The 19,844-nt window shown below is 40.2% G+C and overlaps 1 protein-coding gene across 1 annotated transcript; it reads left to right on the top strand.

The window, feature by feature from the left end:
• The first annotated feature begins 2,824 nt into the window (after nucleotides 1-2,824).
• Nucleotides 2,825-6,494, top strand: LOC104105342 (protein trichome berefringence-like 7). Its single transcript, XM_009613604.4, has 4 exons — nucleotides 2,825-3,931; nucleotides 5,425-5,583; nucleotides 5,777-6,092; nucleotides 6,228-6,494. Exons 1-3 carry the CDS (start codon nucleotides 3,129-3,131, stop codon nucleotides 6,072-6,074), a joined length of 1,260 nt encoding a protein of 419 aa, XP_009611899.1. The 5' UTR covers nucleotides 2,825-3,128; the 3' UTR covers nucleotides 6,075-6,092; nucleotides 6,228-6,494.
• Nucleotides 6,495-19,844: the final 13,350 nt, after the last annotated feature.

Below are 19,844 nucleotides of genomic sequence, written 5' to 3'. Positions count from 1 at the left end.
AGTTTTATATTTTATCATTAATTCGCCGAATTATATTTACCCATGCTATGAGTAATTTAAATTAGTCCAAAATCTTTTAAATAAAAAGGTATTTATATGGTTTATTCCCTATATTGTTCAATTTCCTAATCGTGTGCATAAATTAAAACTGAAATAATATTACTGTCCATAATATTCCTTCTTAATTGGTACTTATCTTTTATACTCAATACTAGACTTACCACATTCAAACCCAAATTCAATATTATAATTACAATACAGTTAAACACCAAAACTTAATCCTTGCACCCTAACTTAATTTACAACTAACAAAGATCATATATAATGAGACTAGTTTAAGTACAAATACATCAATACCCTTCTTTTTTCAAGTGAATTTATCCTATAGTAATATTGTCCAACTTCCAATTGCATAATTTGCCCAGAATAGCTCTTATTGGTATTAAATTTCTTATACCTTGTGAAACCCTTCAAATATATGAACTTAGATAAAAAGAATTACCAGAAAAAAAGAACCCAGATGAGAAATTCGAGTATTACCCGTAAGAACCAGTGCGTATTTAAAATTTCTCAAGGTTTGGTTCCAGCTTTCTTCTTCTTCTTCTTTGAATTTTTTTTTTTTAGCGTTTTCTGAAGTTTCTGCTTAGACCCTTTTCCCCTTTCTTTCTTTATTTGTTTTTGTTGTTTTCACTGAATGGGCTTCGGCCCTTTATTGAATGTTTATTCTTTTTTTTTTGTTTTTTATAGTTAGTTTTTTTTTTTATTATTATTATTTTACTAATGACCAATACACCCTTATTAAAAATATAGGGTATTACAGTTCCTAAGCTCTTATTTCTATGACAAACAAGTGATTAAATCGATGCTGTCCCTTAACATGAAGATTTAAATTTTGTTTGATCTATACTAAACTGAAAATAGGAATTTTTCCCCAATAAAATGGTTGCGGTTGATATGGTGATGGAGTCAGCGGCCCGGTGGTGGTAGTGGCTTAGAGGGAGGACAGAAAGAGAATTTTTTTTTTTAAATAATGCTTTTTTCCTTTTGTTACCGCATGTACTTTGGGCTCACATTAATGGCTTTATATATGCGGTCCACCCTCTTAAAATAGGTGTGAATTACGCCCAATGACATGTCAGTTATACGTGTCTAAATGGCAACCTTGTTAAAGTGTTTAGATGGAACAAACTTAAGATAAAGTGTCAAAGTGAAAAGTGTAAAAAACTTTAAGCGTATTTTGCCTTTGTTAAAAAAAGAACTTAAAGAACACAACTCTCTCATTATCATTCGATCACATTCAAACAAAAAAAAAAATGAAAGTAGTAGCGTAGACGTGGAGAATGGGGGAGAAAATATCACAATTCACATGGAGAGTTCTTTCTCTCTCAAGTCAACTAGTTTAACCCGTTGGCTACAGTGTTGAAATCAATCAGAAGATGGCCCTTTATCTTTTTTTATTTTTTGGTAAAACAGTGAGGTATTACCATTGACAATCAAATGTTTATACCTAATGAGCACTTCAGAGAGATCTCCAAAGCCTCGAATAAGGAAAAACATCACTCAATTAATTACATAGTTGCTGCCTCAAATAACTAGATCTACTTGCTTTCCTAGAGTATTTCAAGTGTTCTACCCTCTCTACAATCTCTTTCTTTATCTGCATAAACACAACCTCAGTATTTATATTTATCCCTCTAAAAAGTTTCCAATTTCGAGTCTTCCATGTGTGGTAGAGCTTTGCACCCCATATTGATGCTGCTAATTCCTTCTTGAACTGCTTCTAATGTCTGGTTTTGATCCATTTCATGCATTGAGTTGTCCCTTTCCTCTGCATTCTGATACCCGACCACATTTCCAGTTCATCTTGCAATTTTACTGTCCAACTACACTCAGTAAAGAGGTGTAACTGGCTTTCAGCCTTGTTCTCATCACATAAGCAGCACATTCCATCATCTACTGGTATATGGAGTCGGATCAACCTCTCTTTGATTAACAACTTCTCTGGATTAGCGAACCATACTATAAACCTATGTTTAGGTAGCATAATGTTGTTCCATACTAAATCGGCTTTTATCATTTTCTCCATGCTTCCCAGTAAGCTAATATAGCTTTTACTGACAGAATATGCACCATTTGTTGTTAAACATTAGGTGTCATTATTGTACCAATTTGTCATAGCTACTTTACTGGAATTAAGCTTCCTCTAGTTCCAGCTGCTGTCAACGGGTGGAGTGTGAATCCAGATATCGTGGTTCTCTCTCATATACACTCCATGTACCCATCTAATCCATAGTAAAATAATTTTTGTGTAACAAAAGAAAGAGATTTTTGGATAATGAACACAAAGTTGAATGACTTTTACGTAACAAAAGAAAGAAAAATGACTTTTGGGTAATGAACACAAAATTGAATGACCACACATGAAATTTACTCCTACAATTTTGAATGATTTTCTTAATAAATTATCTTATTATCATGCATTTAGCTACATACTTATGTAATTTTAAAGTATCACTTATCTAATAAACTTTTTCTTCTTGATTTCCAATTAAAGGAAATTATTTGTGGTGAGATCGATACAGTAGGAATTGACCAACATAAAGTATGTTTATATTACAGAAAGGAAACTTCCCCTGAACACGAAGAAACATTAAGGAAAGACAAAATTAGAAAAGAAGGCAAAATTTCCGCTATTTAAAAATGTAGCCAATGAGATGCAGCCGTACACAGGCATATTTGTTCCAGCTAGCAGCTGATTGCAACCTATAAATTTAGTTCTATGCTATATTTACTCCACTGACATATTTCCACCAAATTTAGTTCATAGATCACATTCGGACAAGCCAAAGCTACTTTGAAGTGGAAATGACAAACGTACCCTCAGTTCTTAGCCATATTTTCCTCTGCGTGTCCTAATCAACAACTGCAACTAAAGAAGCTTCAAGATCCATTTACAGTTTTATACTTCTCATTCTTTTTTGCTAATACTCAGCTCTATAAAGCTGTTTAGCTTCGTGGGTTCTCTTCAAAATCTTGATTTTTCATCTTTGTTTGGAGATATAGCTTGATTTGTCTGTTGCTATAAGGTCTGTTTTACAACTTAATGTTCATTCTTGGTGTTCATATAGATGGTGAATAGGTTGAAGTTGAGTTCTTTTGGCCATTTTAGGCCTAAAGATTTGAACTTTGGCAAGTTGAAGCATTGTCAAACTTGGATTTTTCATTCGTTCAATAGGGTCCTTATAATTGGATCCTTATTATTGTTGTTTCTTGTGGCAATAGGGTCTGGTTATTTCTACAATACAAATTCTTTTCCACAACCAATTGTTCTTGAAAATGCAGGAGATAATAGAACAAATACTAACTTTAGTGGTGAATGCAATTTATTTGTTGGAAATTGGGTGCCTGATGAAAGTTATCCTTTGTACAATGCATCAGAATGCCCATTTGCTGAACAAGGTTTTAGTTGTTTAGGTAATGGTAGGAAGGATAAAGAGTATCTCAAGTGGAGGTGGAAACCTAGGAATTGTGAAATTCCAAGATTTGATGTTCATGTAATCTTGAAAAATTTAAGGGGAAAAAGGATTGTATTTGTTGGTGATTCATTAAGTAGAACTCAATGGGAGTCCATGATATGCATATTGATGACTGGTGTTGAGGACAAGAATAGCGTGTATGAAGTCAAGGGAAGGAAGATCACTAGACAGATTAGGCATTTACAAGTTCGATTTAGTTCCTTTAATTTTACAGTTGAGTTTTATAGGTCAATTTTCCTAGTACAGCCTGGATCGCCACCAAAACGTTCACCAAAGAGGATCAAGAAAGCACTAATGCTTGATAAGTTGGATGATATAAACAAGGAATGGATTGATTCCGATATACTAATCTTTAATACCGGCCATTGGTGGACTCCCACCAAGCTTTTTGAACTGTAAGTGATCTGGTCATGCTGAATTCCTTGTTCTTGAAGTTGTTAGTTCTTATTTTGTGCAAGACTCTTTACTTTCATTTGGGGTTATGCCCTTGCTTACCGTGGTAATTTTCGTCGTGCTATATACTGCAAATCTCTTGTGCTAGAACTTCAGCTTGGAAACTTATCATTTATATATTTGCTTGATTAGGTAACATGATCTTAAGCTGGTAAAATAACTGATGATGTTACTGATCATCAAATAATTGACCTGTTTCTTTTTTATTTGATATAACCTAAGTCTAGGAGACATGTAGATTCGTCGCAGTTGTGCTTTTTGTAGTCTGAAAATGGACACTATGAAATTTTGAGAGTCTTCTTAAGCAGAATTTGAGATCTTGACCTAAGCAGTTAGAGAGATTGGAGTGTCCTCACCAAATCCACATCATATCTAACTAGAGAATCTTACATCACCCAAGTTACCATCTTCTTGTGAGAAGATATGTTTTACTCTTTTCCATGTGAATCTTTGTTACCTTTACTTATTTCTTGTTGGGAACAAAATGTTTGTTCGCTTCCTGGTTCTCCTTGTATCTCCTTTAGATGCATGATGATGGTCATTCTGATTATAACAACCGTTTACGGTATAAAAGCTTCTTAACCCAGTCTCTCAAGTAGCGCACAACTATTCGTCATTTATCATGCCTACCTTTTAAATCAGTTTTGTTTGATAGAGTTGGTCATTTCCTGATAATGAGAATCAGTCTCCTTGTCACAAAATTAACACTTTCAAGGTAAATGAAAATATCCCCGACTTACGCATCTGAAGTTGCCTCATGGCCTATATTATGTAACAGGACTAGTGGGGCTATTCTCATTTCATTTGAGCTTTTGCAACTAAAGCTCAATTATTTGATAATAGTTCTTAGTTCAACATGTGCCTAAGACTACTATTATCTAGATTTTGAAAATTTTATGTTCGCTCTCATGCTAAAAATCCGTAAATATAACTAGGAAAGTTAACTTAGATCTTCTACATAATACATGAGTTGCAAATAAGGGATGTCTTAATGCTTGTTCAACATCATTATGCGGCAAAACTTGATAAAAAGATCCCTCACCGTAATGAATACATTTCCATATCTGTAGCTTCGGTTGTTAAAGAATCGATTTGTTATGGATAAAAGTAGGCCTTCAGATTTCAAATGCCTAGTAAAGGGATCATACTAGATAGATTTTCACAATTTTGATTTACTCTGCTCACATGCGTGATTGTGTGTGTGTGAGAGAGAGTTTCCATCAGACAGTGTAATTATGCAAGAAATTGAACTACTTCTCCTCTTACTTATCAAGTACTTTAAGATGAATTCTATTACAGTTAAACCCGTGGGGCTTTATGTGTTTTACGTGCTAGTAAATGCTTTCTGAAGATACTCCACTATTCTGCACTTTTTATGGCGAAGTTACTTTACCAATTTGTCCACAGAACTCTTCTGACATGCTTCTTCAGACAGGGGCTGGTACTTCCAGATTGACGGAAAGATGAAACTCGGAATGACAATAAATGGTGCCTTCAATAAAGCCTTAACTACTTGGCAATCTTGGATCGAAAATAAGATCAACTCTGATAGAACACGTGTATTCTTTCGGACTTTCGAAGCTACTCATTGGAGGTATACTCAATTTACTAATATAATGTGTTGGTATCCTTTGTCTTGGCTTTTCTACTTCCTTTAAAATTATTGTCTAGGCTATAGTTAGAGGTCAATTTGTCCGATAGTTGGATATAATTTGAGTAAGAGCTGTTTATTCTCCACTTGTATCTCTTTTCTAAATTTGATGAGAGCCTTCTTATGCTTGAATCAGTGCTGGACCCCGTGAAAAATGCAACGTGACACGACAGCCCTGGTCGGACACCAACGGCAAGGATAAGAGTGCATTTTCGGACATGATAATTGATACTGTGAAAAATGCAGCAATCCCTGTGACACTGCTGCATGTCACTCCGATGGGGGCATACCGAAGCGATGCACATGTTGGTAATTGGAGTGACAATCCATCAGTTCCAGATTGTAGCCATTACTGCTTACCTGGTGTGCCTGATATGTGGAACGAACTTCTTTTTGCCTTTCTATTTTCGGAACAGCAATATCAGATTCATTAACTTCACGATTATATGCAAGTACGTTTCCTGTTCTTTTCTCTTTTCCTACTGATTCAATATTTCTCGGAATATCTGTTAGTTAAGTATTCGGGCTTGAACCCGTTGTCCTCTGTTCGATAGTTTGATTTCAACATTTGTTTACATTTTCTGCAGATTTTATTCAACTTGATTACCTTTACCACACGAAAGTCTTGGTCATTGTGAGCGAAAGAGGGGCCGCCGTGGGGGAGAGATTGAATTTTTTTTAAATTCTTTTTTTTGTGTGTATGGTGGTCTACATAAACAGTGATGATTCCTATAGCCGGTCTCAAAGTAATTGAGATTAAGGCATAGTAGTAGTTGTTGTTTATCGTGTGGTGCTTCGAGAGAGCTTGTACTCAAGCCATTTATTAGGAATACGAAATTTGATTTAGAGGAAAACATGCCAAGGTGCCGTAATGGTCTGTGTGTACAATTCGATCTGTCAAATCGTCTAAAAGCAATTTCTTTAACATTGTTAATGATTTCATAATTTCATTAGGCAAGAGAGAAACAATGGTGATAGCAAAATTTCAATATGAAAGAATGATGATGATTCGAGAAAAAACTTAAATCACTCACCCAAGAAAGGCAAAGATGAGAAAAAAGAATTTCACTCATTGCAATTAGTTAGTCGATAATTTTGTATTAGACTTACATCGTTAAAAGCTGGAACTGAGTTCTCCGTCTTGGGAAATTAGGGATTAACAAAACGAATGTATGTAATCATTTGTTCATACATTAAGGAACAAAATGATATGTATGATGGAAGGGATATTAAAATCCATGCACGCACATAGTTCGGTTAATTTAGTGTGACAAAAAATAGTTTTGTAAAATTTATTAGTATTATATTATTTAGGGGTGTTCAAATAACCAGAAAATCACACACAAACCGATAAGTCAAATTAGGTTTGGTTTGATTTGGTTTGGTATTGAGTAAAAAAATCTGAACCAAACCGACATATGAATATATAATTTTTATATTTATTTTATAACTTTATATAGAATTCTCTTTAAAAAATATTTAGAAATTTGGGATCCTCTCATGGGATGTAATATTTAATAGAACTATGAAGTGCATTCATTTTTATGTACTTTAAATAATGGGTTGTATCATCACTTTCTTATCAAGTATTATTGAAATGCGTCAATTTCTTTGTTCTTTCATATTCATATGCCAAGATTTGTTAATTTCTTATATCTTTTTCGAATTTGAAATGGTATTTATTTTAAAATTAAATAGAACATATCATTATTTAAGATTCATATTGATTGGTGTAATTATTAAATTCGGTTAACCTTGAAAGCGTACGTTAAAGAAAAATTATCGTTAGATGACTAAGAAAATAATTATCGTGTGTTAATATAAGAATTCTCTTACAAGAATATTTGTATGATCATATGTTTATCAGTTTTTAAAAATTTTACTAAACAAATATTTATTAATCAAAATTTTATCTATAACTTTAACAAAGTAAGATTAAATAATATTCATGTAACAAAAAATCTGAAATCCCAAAAAAATCGAACAAATCCAAACCGATATAATTGGTTTGATTCGGTTTGGATAAAAATCAAACCAACCCGTTCCATGTACGCCCCTATTATTACTTAAAAGTTTAATTACTTTGATATGACAAGAAAATATTTTGTAGCTTCACTGTTATAAAGCGGATAAAATTTAATGACCATACATAAATCAAATCCATATTTTATATATCCTATGTAAACAAACTAATGCTGAAACAAATTGATCTACAGTTGAATATCCAACTAGCTATTGCCTATTATATTAGAAAAATTCTTACAAAGTGTATATAATTTGTTTGGCACTTCCATTCTTCAAGAGAAGTTGGAGAAGAAAAGAGCAATTGTTATTGGAAATTTATTTTGCACTAGAGTAGCTGGTAAATTGCTGGCAGAACAGAATAAGGAAGTATGTATTGATGTCTTTCTGTCATTTTTCTACGGGGCTACAAGAATCTGGCACAACTCTACCCTATAGAATAGAATATGTAAAATTGTTTTTCTCTGTATTTTTGCTTTGGGGCTAAAAGAAAATGGTGCAACTCTACCCTATAGAATAGAAGCTCTCTAAACCTTTCTTGTCAATGTCCCCTGTCTTGTGGTGTAGGACACTAGATCACTTAACAGCTAAAGAAAAAGTGTTTTCTACTTCAATCAAAACATATATATTAAGTCTTCCTAAATCTTCACATGAGAGCCAAGTCTCTTCTTACTTGGAAGCATTCCCTAAATTAAAAAGAGAAAAAAAAAGACCAAGAGAGAGACAGATAGAGAAAGAAAAAAGAAAAACTTAAAATTCCATCCTCGTAAATAAGCAGAGTTATAGTACTTCTCTTCATCACCAACATCAAAAGGCTTCATATTAACTTCCCAAGATTATAACTATGGCTAAGAATGTGAAAAATCGGATAACGTTAAATTTAGATATGGTTCTAATGGTATGCGAATCTCTTTGATACAAAATGACAATACAGGTATTTTTGCTATAAAATGGGAATGATGGACGGGAAGACTGAAACGAATTAGAAAAATAAGCACAATGAAATCTTAATGTATCTTGGAGAACTTGCCTCTATTGCAGTCTATCCCCCTTTTTATAGTAGAGGATAGCTGCTTTATCTATAACAACATAATAAAATAATGCATATAGTGGAGGACCCATGATGGTTTGTCTCTTCCTTGATTCTCGGTGCGATTGTAATGGCTCTTGTCTGCGAGCTTGGCACTGGCTCGAGCTCGGTGTTAGGTCGAACTCCCAGTCTTGGTTCGAGCTCGGTTCTGTCTTGGGACATCGATATTCGGGGCCCGTATCGATCGGTGTTGCCCCGTAGTTCGATTCGAACACGGGCTCGATAATGATATCTAGTTTTGCCATTTATAGCGCGAAGCTCGACGTCCCTACTTCGGAATCCGTCCAAGCTTGTCATGTGGATACCCTTCGATTGAAACGTCATTGTCTTGACCGGCCATTATGACTGAGAATCGGTTATGGCCGTACACAGATAGTCCCCTCATTTCTTGGAAAGGATGTGGCAAGGAACGATATGATTTCGCTGCGGCTCGATCAAATTTATGCTGACGTTTCTATCGAACCCGATCTTGACGTATGTGATAGCTGTCCCATCGACTCGGTTTTACCGAAGCATTTAATGTGTGTCAAATGGTGGTCGGCCATCGCTGATACCGAACCGTCATGCCTTAGTCTATAAATAGTCTTTCCATACAACCTTTACCATTTTTGCGCCTTCTCTTCTTCCAAACTTTCTTATCTATCCTCTCTATTTCGCTGCTACGGGGCCGCCCATACCAGAATTTTGGTGCTGTCTATTTCTTGACCTTCCTTTGCACTCTTTCCTTTCATATCAATGGCGAAAACTTCCAAAACCGTACCTCAGAAGGAGAAAGCTTCTTCCTCACGACCGTCTGATGATAAGGCACCGGTGGAACCGTCAGTTCATGACTATGTTCCTGGCCCGTGCACTTTGAAGGCCGATTTTAAGGTGGAGAATCCTTCCTCCGTTCCGGGTCGATGTGAACACGTATTGATGTATACGTGCTCCATAACGGAGGATCACCTCGAGGCCGTCCGAAAAGACTGCAACTGGGGTCCCGAGGTCGTGTTGCAAATTCCATCTTCCGATGAGAGTGTTACCACTTACGTGGAGGGGTTTTTAAGTGTTTATACTTATTCCTTCACACTGGGACCCGTCGACCCGGTGATTATTGATTTCTGCAAAAGGTATCAAGTCACCCTTGGCCAAATTCATCCCTCTCTATGGCGTATAGTGATCTTGTTGCGTTTCTTCTCTATCAAAGCCGGGGGGTTAGATTTTTCCCTGAACCACCTTATACGACTGTATCGGCCTCAGATCTTTCGAGGACTAATCAGACTCCATCGTCGGGCATCGAAGCTTTGATGTCGAGCATCGATGAAGACAAGGATCGGGGTTGGATAGGTCGTTAGGAGTGAGGACCCGTGATCTCATTCTGGAGGAGAAAATGTCGCTCCCTGAAGAATGGAATTTTGACTGTAAGTGATTTTTATTCACTTTTCATGTCCCTTTTCGATTTTTTCTGATGTCCTTCCCTGATGTTCAGCTGCCCCTTGGATGCCACAAGCGGTGCCTGACCTCGAGGACTGGGTTTGGAAGTTAGCCTCGACCTCCTCTTACGCCGAGCGCGCTTGGCGCGATTTGGCAAAAGGCAGATGGGAGGCCAAGAACCATGGTGAGGTTTGCTTTTTGTTTCCTTCGAAGTATTCTTTACGTTATATTCGTTACCGATTTCCTTTTGTGCAGGCGTAACTAGGGATGCCGCTTTGAGGCCTTCGAGCTGTGAAGAAGGAAACAAGTCCCAAGTCCCCAAACAAGGGGAAGATAAGATGCGAAGAGCTTCCTCTCGGTCAGAGGACCCAAGCCCAAAACTCGAAGGGTGAGGAGAAAAGTAATTGCCCTTTCGATTGACTCGGTCCATCGACTGAGAGAAAAAGAAGAAGAAAATAGCTCCTCGGCTTTGGTAGTCTGATCTACGGAGGCCATCGAGGTTGCCAGAGCTCCCGAGCCGATGGCGGTTGTGGCTGCCGGGGTTGTTTCCGAAGACCTGAGTCTCGATCGGAGTACTCCGAGTGATTTGCTCGGGGCTATGACAATGGGTCATTCGCCGTCTCTTCCATCTTTTTCTGAGGAGGCGTTGAAGGAAGCTCGATAGTTGAAGGCTCCTGATATCGGCGAAGGCTCTGGTGCAGGGGATCCTTTTAGGGATTGTTTTATTGGAGTCGACGATGGTTCCGATATTGGTGACGCTTCTATTTTATTAGAGGAGGCTCGGCGTTTCATTATTCGGGTAATGATTCTTCCATACTTGGTTTCTTTGTTCTTTTCCATACTTGACTCGTGTTTCTTACTATGCAGGTCATTAGTAGGTTTTGAGCCGATCTTAGCCAGTGTGAGGCCGAGCTCCGGAAGGTCTCAGGTGAGAGAGATGCCCTGTGGCTTCTTTGCAGCCAAAAGGAAGAGGCTATAAAGGACCTCCAAGCGGATTTGGCTAAGGTCCGTGAAGAAGGGGTCGAGCTCGATAAGCAGGTGAGCCTCGTTCTGTTAAAGTATGGGTCTGACTCAACCGTGGAAGTTAACCCTTCGTTGTCTTAGTTGTAGCAAACGATCGAAAAGATCGGGTTACTTCGAGAAGAAGTCGATCAAATCCGAGTTGAATGCAATCGGTGGAAGGAGACCCTCGACCGCCTGGCAGCGGAAAAAGAAACTATCTTAACAAAGTTATTATCGGCCGACGTTCAACTTCGAAGTGCCAAGAAAAAGGGGTCGGTTCAAGCTAAGAAGATCGAGGAGCTTGAAACACGACTTGCTGAGGCTAAGGCGGAGGTTGAGTCGTCAAAAGTCTTGGCAGATAAGTCCATTGCTGTATATCGGGCTGATGCTGAGGCTGCTCAGATGGAGGCCCGGGAAGCGAAGAAGACCGCCGATACTCGAGCTCATTGGGTTGCCGAACTTGCCAAGTGTAGGTCTCGGAGGGAGACCCTCGAGGAGATACACGCTCGAGGTTTCAACCTTACCGAAGATGTAAAAAAGGCAAAAGAGCTCGAAGCGGAAGCCGAAGCCTTGGCCTCTGATGATGATGATGATGATGGTAGAAAAAGCGAATCTGAGGACGGGGAAGAGCTCGACCAGGAAGCTTAATTTCTAATTCTTCATGTTTGTAATTTAATCACGTAGGCAATTTTTGTATATATATGTATAACGAGGTCGACTTGTTTTTGTTTTGTGAAGACTTTTGATCGAATGTTGACCTTGTAATCTCTCTGATCGATCAGATTTGTAGCCCCTGGGTTTGCTTGTTGAGTCGATGATTCAAACTTTGAAGGAACATAATCTGTAGGTGTAATGTACTGGTTGAGTTAATGTAAACTCAGAGTAAGAGTAGCTTATTAGCCGTTGAGTGAATGTTTTGAACTTGAAATATTGTAGCCCGTAGGCGTAATGGTCGGGTGGGTGCTTGTTCGAACTCGGAATAACAGCAGCCCGTAGGCTTAATAGTCGAGTAAATATTTCGAACTCGAGATAGTGTGGCCCGTAGGCACAATGGTCGAGTGAGTATTTGCTCAAACTCAAAATAAAGATATCCCGTAGGCTTAGTCGAGTGAATGATTCGAACTCGAAGTAATGTGGACCGTAGGCGCAATGGTCGAGTGAGTGTTTGCTCGAACTCAAAATAACAGTAGCCCGTAGGCTTAATAGTCGAGTGAATGATTCGAACTCGAAGTAATATAAGTAGCCCGTAGGCGTAATGGTCGAGTGAATGTTTCGAACTCGAGATAATGTGGCCCGTAGGCGCAATGGTCGAGTGAGTGTTTACTCGAACTCGAAATAAAGATGGCCCGTAGGCTTAGTCGAATGAATGGTTCGAACTCGAAGTAATGTAAGTAGCCCGTAGGCTTAATATTCGAGTGATTATTTCGAACTCGGAATGAAAGTAGCCCGTAGGCTCAATTCTGGTTGCACAATAAATCTCAAGTCATTGCACATGTGTTTATGTTTGGGCCAATCTATATGAGCATAGTTCATCTTGACCATTTGGCTCTTACAATTTTTCCTGTTGGAGCCTTATTGCTGTGAGATGACTTTCTTGCATCAGAACTCGATGTATTTGAGGGCCCTGATGCCCCTCCCCCCCGGTATTCGAGGTCGGTTGGAAAGGGGCCTCGGATATTGTCAAAAGTGCAACACGATCGATGGTTGCCTCATTAAAAACCTTGCCGAAAAACCCATTTGGGAGAAAACCGTTCTAAGAGAAAAAGAGTGCAACGCGTGCTTTTAAGCGAAAGATCTTCTTCAGCTCTTGTTCGGACTTCTGCATGGGTCAGTTAGATGAATATGGAAAGGTCGTACCTTAGCAGTTTTACCGTTTTAGATGTGATACACTCCAACTACTTGATAATTGTTTGCCGTTTATGATGCCGAGCATGTATGATCCTTTTCCCACGCTCTCGACCACCTGGTATGGTCCTTCCCAATTTGGTCCTAATTTTCCTTCGTTTGGATTCCGAGTATTGATGGTGAATTTTCTTAATACTAGGTCCCCGAGCTTGAAATGGCAAAGTTTAGTTCTTCGATTATAATACCTTTCGATTAGTTACTTTTGGGCGGCCAATCGGATGAGGGCAGCTTCTCGTCCTTCTTCCGATAATTTAAGGCTGGTGTTCATAGCCTCGTTATTTAATTCTTCCATCATGAATCAAAATTTGGGACTAGGTTCACCGACTTCGACTGGTATTAATGCTTCGGAACCATATACTAAGGAGAATGGGGTCGCCCACGTACTGGATTTTGACGTTGTTCGGTATGCCCAAAGGACTTCGGGCAGGATTTCTTTCCATTTTCCCTTTGCGTCGTTCAATCTTTTCTTCAGGTTTTGAAGAATAGTCTTGTTCGTTGATTCGGCCTGACCGTTCCCACTGGGGTGGTATGGTGCTGATAATATCCTCCTTATTTTGTGATCTTCGAAGAATTTTGTGATTTTGCTGCCAACGAATTGCTTCCCATTGTCGCACACTATTTCGGCGGGTATCCCGAATCGGCATATGATATGATCCCAAATAAAGTCTATAACTTCTTTCTCTCTTATTTTCTCGAACGCCTGCACTTCAACCCATTTAGAAAAATAGTCAGTCATAAATAAAATAAATTTGGCTTTACCTGGGGTCAATGGCAGAGGGCCGACGATGTCCATTCCCCATTTCATGAATGGCCATGGGGATAGGACCAAGTGAAGTTGCTCTCCGGGTTGATGGATCATTGGCGCAAACCTTTGACATTTGTCACATTTACGAACAAATTCTTTCGCATCCTTGCCCATATCGATCCAATAATACCCCGCTCTGATCACTTTTCGAACTAATGTGTCGGCACCGGAGTGATTGCCACACGTGCCCTCATGTACTTCCCGGAGGATATAATTGGTATCTCCCAGACCCACGCATACCGCCATCGGTCCATCGAATGTTCTTCGATATAGTGTTCCGTCCGCAGCCAACGTGAATCGAGCAGCTTTAGTCTGTAGGGCCCTGGAATCTTTAGGGTCTGAAGGGAGCTTTCCGTTTCTTAAGTATTCAATATACTTGTTTCTCCAATCCCAGGTTAAGCTAGTAGAATTTATTTCGGCGTGCCCATCTTCGATTACCGATCTTGAAAGTTGAACGACAGTCCCCAAGCTCAAATCATCTACCTTGACCGACGATCCCAAATTTGCAAGAGCATCGGCCTCATTATTCCGTTCTCGTGGAACATGCCATAGGGTCCATTGTTTGAAATGATGTAAAGTGATAAGCAGTTTGTCCAAATACCTTTGCATCCTACCTTCTCGGACTTCAAAGGTTTTGTTTACTTGACTCACCACCAGCAAAGAGTCACAACCAGCAAAGAGTCACAATGCGCCTCAATGATTTCTGCTCCCAGGTTTCTAGCTAGTTCGAGACCTGCAATCATGGCTTCATACTCGACCTCGTTGTTAGTTAATCTAATAGTTTTAATAGCTTGCCTAATAATGTTACCCGTGGGGGGTTTCAAAACTATGCCTAACCCGAACTCCTTTATATTCGAAGCACCGTCCATAAAAGGGATCCATACCCCGGACGATATACCCGATTTCAAAAGAAGTTCCTTTTCGACTTCGGGTATGAGGGTTGGCGTGAAGTCGGCCACGAAGTCTGCCAAAATTTGAGACTTGATGGTCGTACGGTGTTGATATTCGATATCGTACCCACTGAGTTCGATGGCCCATTTGGCCAATCGGCCTGATAGTTCGGGCCTATGTAAAATATTACGGAGTGGGCAGGTGGTTAATACACTTATGGGGTGACATTGAAAGCACAGCCTTAATTTTTTAGATGCGCTTACCAGCGCAAGTGCCAATTTTTCTAAGTGCGGATACCTAGTTTCCGCTTCTCCTAAGGTCCGACTTACGTAATAAACGGGAAATTACGTACCTTGATCTTCTCGAACTAGGACACTGCTTACGGTGACTTCCGATACCGCCAAGTACAAGTATAGTTTTTTGTCGGTTTTTGGAGTGTGAAGTAGTGGTGGGCTCGATAGATATCGTTTCAAATCCTGTAACGCTTGTTGGCATTCCGGTGTCCAGGCGAAGTCGTTCTTCTTTTTGAGTAGGGAGAAAAATTTGTGACTTCGATCTGATGATCTTGAAATGAACCGGCCTAAGGCTGCAATTCTTCCCGTTAACCTTTGTACAGCTTTCACGCTGTCCACGATGGTGATGTCTTTGATGGCCTTGATTTTGTCGGGGTTGATCTCAATTCCCCTATTTGACACCATGAAGCCGAGGAACTTGCCCGAACCGACCCCGAAAGCACATTTTTCGGGGTTGAGCTTCATGTTGTATTTTCGTAGAATCTCGAACGTTTCCTGCAAATGGGCCAAATGGTCCTCTGCGCGCAGGGACTTAACTAACATGTCATCAATATAGACTTCCATTGTTTTACCTATTTGTTCTTCGAACATTCTGTTTACTAGGCGTTGATAAGTAGCTCCTGCATTTTTTAGCCCGAAGGGCATTACGTTATAACAATACGTTCCATGTCGGGTCACAAATGAAGTCTTTTCCAGTCGTCCGGGTTCATCTGAATTTGATTATACCCGTAATAGGCGTCGAGAAAGGTGAGGATCTCGTGGCCGGTCGTGTCATCGATCATGCGATCGATGTTGGGCAGTGGAAAGGAATCTTTGGGACATGCATTGTTCAAATTCTTATAGTCCACACACATTTTAAGTTTGTTTCCTTTTTTAGGTACTACAACTACATTGGCTAACCATTCGAGGTATTTTACCTCCCGAATGGACCCTATCTTGAGAAGTTTGGTTACCTCGTCCTTTATGAATGCATGCTTTTCCTCGGACTGGGGCCTTCTTTTTTGCTTCACCGGTCTAAACCTAGGGTTCAAGCTTAGCTGGTGCGCTGTTATGTCCGGCGGGATCCCTGTTATATCTAAATGGGACCAGGCAAAACAGTCGATGTTATTGATAAGAAATTGAATGAGTTTCTTCCTGAATTCGGGGCTCAAACCCGTTCCCAGGTATACCTTTCGTTCGGGCCAGTGTTCGATCAGTATGATTTGCTCCAGTTCCTCAATTGTTGATTTGGTGGCATCGAAATCATCGGGGGTTACGAAGGATCGAGGGATCCATCGGTCGTCATCATCTTCTTCAATTTTCTGCTTACCTGGCTGGGTCGAAGCCGATGTCTGTGATTGCTATTTGGCGCTCTGCTCTCTGATTGTGTCTCCTTCTAAACCTGATCCTTTTATCGGCGAAGACGAGGATATTGATTTTGCTTCTTTGACGGAGAGCATTTCCTTTGCGGCCGGTTGTTCTCCGTACACTATTTTGACACCTCCCGATGTTGGGAATTTGAGGACCTAGTGTAGGGTCGAGGGTACGGCTCTCATGCTCTGGATCCACGGCCTTCCGAAAAGGGAGTTATATCTCATATCACCTTCGATCACGTGAAACTTTGTTTCCTAGATGGTTCCGGCCACGTTTATTGGTAGGGTAATCTCGCCTTTGGTGGTTTCACATGCCATATTGAATCCGTTTAGAACCAGAGTTGCAGGTATGACCTGATCTTGCAGGCCGAGCTGTTCTACGACCCTCGATTTGATGATATTGGCCGAGCTACCTGGATCAATTAACACACGCTTAATCTTAGTTTTATTTATGAGTACGGATATTACCAGTGCATCGTTATGGGGTTGGATGATTCCCTCTGTATCTTCATCACTGAAGGACAAAATCCCTATGGGTGTATAATCTTGAGTTCGAGATCGCTTTTCCCTCACAATCGATGTTTTAGTGCGTTTAAGCATCGGTCCCTGAGGGGCATCGACACCGCCGATGATCATGTGAATGACGTGTTGCGGTTCTTCTGGCTTGTTTTGCTTGCCAAATTCCTTGTTCCTAAAATGGTTCTTCGCCCTATCACTCAGAAATTTCCGAAGGTGTCTTTTGTTAAATAGGCGGGCCACTTCCTCTCTTAGTTGCCTGCAATCTTCCGTTCTGTGGCCATGGGTGCCATGATATTCACATATTTGATTAGGATTCCTTTGGGCAGGATCAATCTGCAGGGGTCGAGGCCATCTGGTGTCTTTGATGCGTCCGATGGCCGATACGATGGCGGATGTACCTATGTTGAAATTATACTCCAATAATCGAGGGACTTCTATAGGATCGGCATATTTATCAAAGCCGCTCTTGCTCATAAGTCCCCGAGAATTTTGTCCCCGATCAGTCCTTCGGTTGTTCCGAACCGCATCACGTGCTGAACCGTTGTTCATCCGATCTGTGCCGTACGGTTGGTATCGGTCTCTGTTCGACCTTTGTTCTCTGTTGATTTCCCTCTGATTTTTAGTGGTTGTGTGGTTCTGACGTACGGGCCCATACGGAGCTCCCAATTGATCATCTTCAACCCTAATTTTTGATTGGTACCGGTTGTGTACATCTGCCCAAGTTATTACTGGGTACTCGATCAAATTTTGTTTCAACTGACGTGATGCTGTCGAACTTAGCTCGTTCAGTCCTTGGGTGAAAGCTTGTACGGCCCAATCGTCTGCGACCGGTGGCAAGTCCATACGTTCCATTTGAAATCGGGATACGAATTCCCTCAGCATTTCGTTACCCCTTTGTTTCACTTTGAAGAGATCTGATTCCCTTGTTGCAACCTTTATGGCACCAGCATGTGCTTTTACGAACGAATCTTCTAACATGGCAAAAGAATCGATGGAATTTGGTGGTAAGTTGTGATACCAGATCATTGCTCCCTTTGCGAGGGTCTCTCCTAACTTTTTCAACAACACGGGTTCGATCTCATCATCCTCTAAATCGTTGCCTTTGATGGCATATGTGTAGGAGGTGACGTGTTCGTTAGGATCGGTCGTACCGTTATATTTGGGAATTTCGGGCATACGAAATTTTTTGGGGATTGGTTTTGGGGCCGCGCTCGAGGGAAAAGGCTTTTGTATGAATTTTTTCGAATCGAGCCCTTTTATCATTGGCGGAGCCCCCGGGATTTGATCGACCCTAGCGTTATACGTTTCCATTTTTTTGTCGTTGGCTTCGACTCGTTTTGTGAGTTCCTCGAGTAATTTAGCAATTTTAGGAGCGGTCCTCGATTCCTGCTCGTTTGATTTCACTACGGCGGGCTCTGTTCTGGGGGTGACTTCTCGAAGAAGCGGATTGGAGTTCGGCCCTCTTTGCATATGAGTTCGGCTCTGCAACTGAGCTATCGCTGTTTGTTGGGCTTGTAACATTTCGAAAATCATACACAAGCTGAACCCGATTTCTCCCGTGTTGTAGGTGTCTCGGGCTATGGGTCGAGCACCGCCCTAAACGCTTCTTTCCGGTTCAGAACGCTGATTCGCTTTTAGAGCTATTTGTGAATTGATATCCAATGGTACTTCGGCTCGAATTTCGGGTTCTTCGATTCGAGCCTCGTTTACCGTCGTCAGGTAGCCTTCCGGCCCCGGGCGCCAAGTTGTTGGTTTCATCTTGAAGGCCGGCTTCGAGGTCGATAGGTAGAGCCATTTTGAAGTTGTAAGCTGGAGTGTATTGTAGATTTATATCAAACAATCACTGTTACCCTTAGCCCCACGGTGGGCGCCAAACTGTTTACCCGAAAAATCGGATAATATTAAATTTAGATGTGGTTCTAAGGGTATGCGAATCCCTTTGATACAAAATGACAATACATGTATTTTTGCTATAAAATGGGAATGATGGACGGGAAGACTGAAATGAATTAGAAAAACAAGCACAATGAAATCTTAATGTATCTTGGAGAACTTGCCTCTATTGCAGTCTATCCCCCTTTTTATAGTAGATGATAACTGCTTTATCTATAACAACATAATAAACTAATACATATAGTAGAGGACCCATGATGGTTTGTCTCTTCCTTGATTCTCGCCAAGATTCTTTCCCTCGGTGCGGTTGTAACGGTTCTTGTCTGCGAGCTTGGCACTGGCTCGAGCTCGGTGTTAGGTCGAACCCCCAGTCTTGGTTCGAGCTCGGTTCTGCCTTGGGGCATCGATATTCGGGGCCCGTATCGATCGGTGTTGCCCCGTAGTTCGATTCGAACACGGGCTCGATAATGATATCGAGTTTTGCCGTTTATAGCGCGAAGCTCGACGTCCCTACTTCGGAATTCGTCCGAGCTTGTCATGTGAATGTTCTTCAATTGAAACGTCATTGTCTCGACCGGCCATTATGATTGAGAATCCGTTTTAACGGTACACTGATGTCTTTCTGTCATTTTTCTACGGGGCTACAAGAATCTGGCACAACTCTACCCTATAGAATAGAATATGTAAAATTGTTTTTCTCTGTATTTTTGCTTTGGGGCTAAAAGAGTATGGTGCAACTCTACCCTATAGAATAGAAGCTCTCTAAACCTTTCTTGTCAATGTCCCCGTCTTGTGGTGTAGGACACTAGATCACTTAACAGCTAAAGAAAAAGTGTTTTCTACTTCAATCAAAACATAAATATTAAGTCTTCATAAATCTTCACATGAGAGCCAAGTCTCTTCTTACTTGGAAGCATTACCTAAATTAAAAAGAGAAAAAAAAAGACCAAGAGAGAGACAGATAGAGAAAGAAAAAAGAAAAACTTAAAATTCCACCCTCATAAATAAGCAGAGTTATA

Source organism: Nicotiana tomentosiformis, chromosome 4, assembly GCF_000390325.3.
Source record: "Nicotiana tomentosiformis chromosome 4, ASM39032v3, whole genome shotgun sequence".
Taxonomy (NCBI): Eukaryota; Viridiplantae; Streptophyta; class Magnoliopsida; order Solanales; family Solanaceae; genus Nicotiana; species Nicotiana tomentosiformis.
This window is presented reverse-complemented; position numbering and strand designations above follow the sequence as displayed.

Coding starts and splice junctions, on each gene's coding strand:
- LOC104105342 (XM_009613604.4), top strand. CDS start 3,129: ATGGTGAATAGGTTGAAGTTGAGTTCTTTTGGCCATTTTAGGCCTAAA. Junction 3,932..5,424: donor CCCACCAAGCTTTTTGAACT/GTAAGTGATCTG, acceptor TTCTTCAGACAG/GGGCTGGTACTTCCAGATTG. Junction 5,584..5,776: donor TTCGAAGCTACTCATTGGAG/GTATACTCAATT, acceptor TGCTTGAATCAG/TGCTGGACCCCGTGAAAAAT.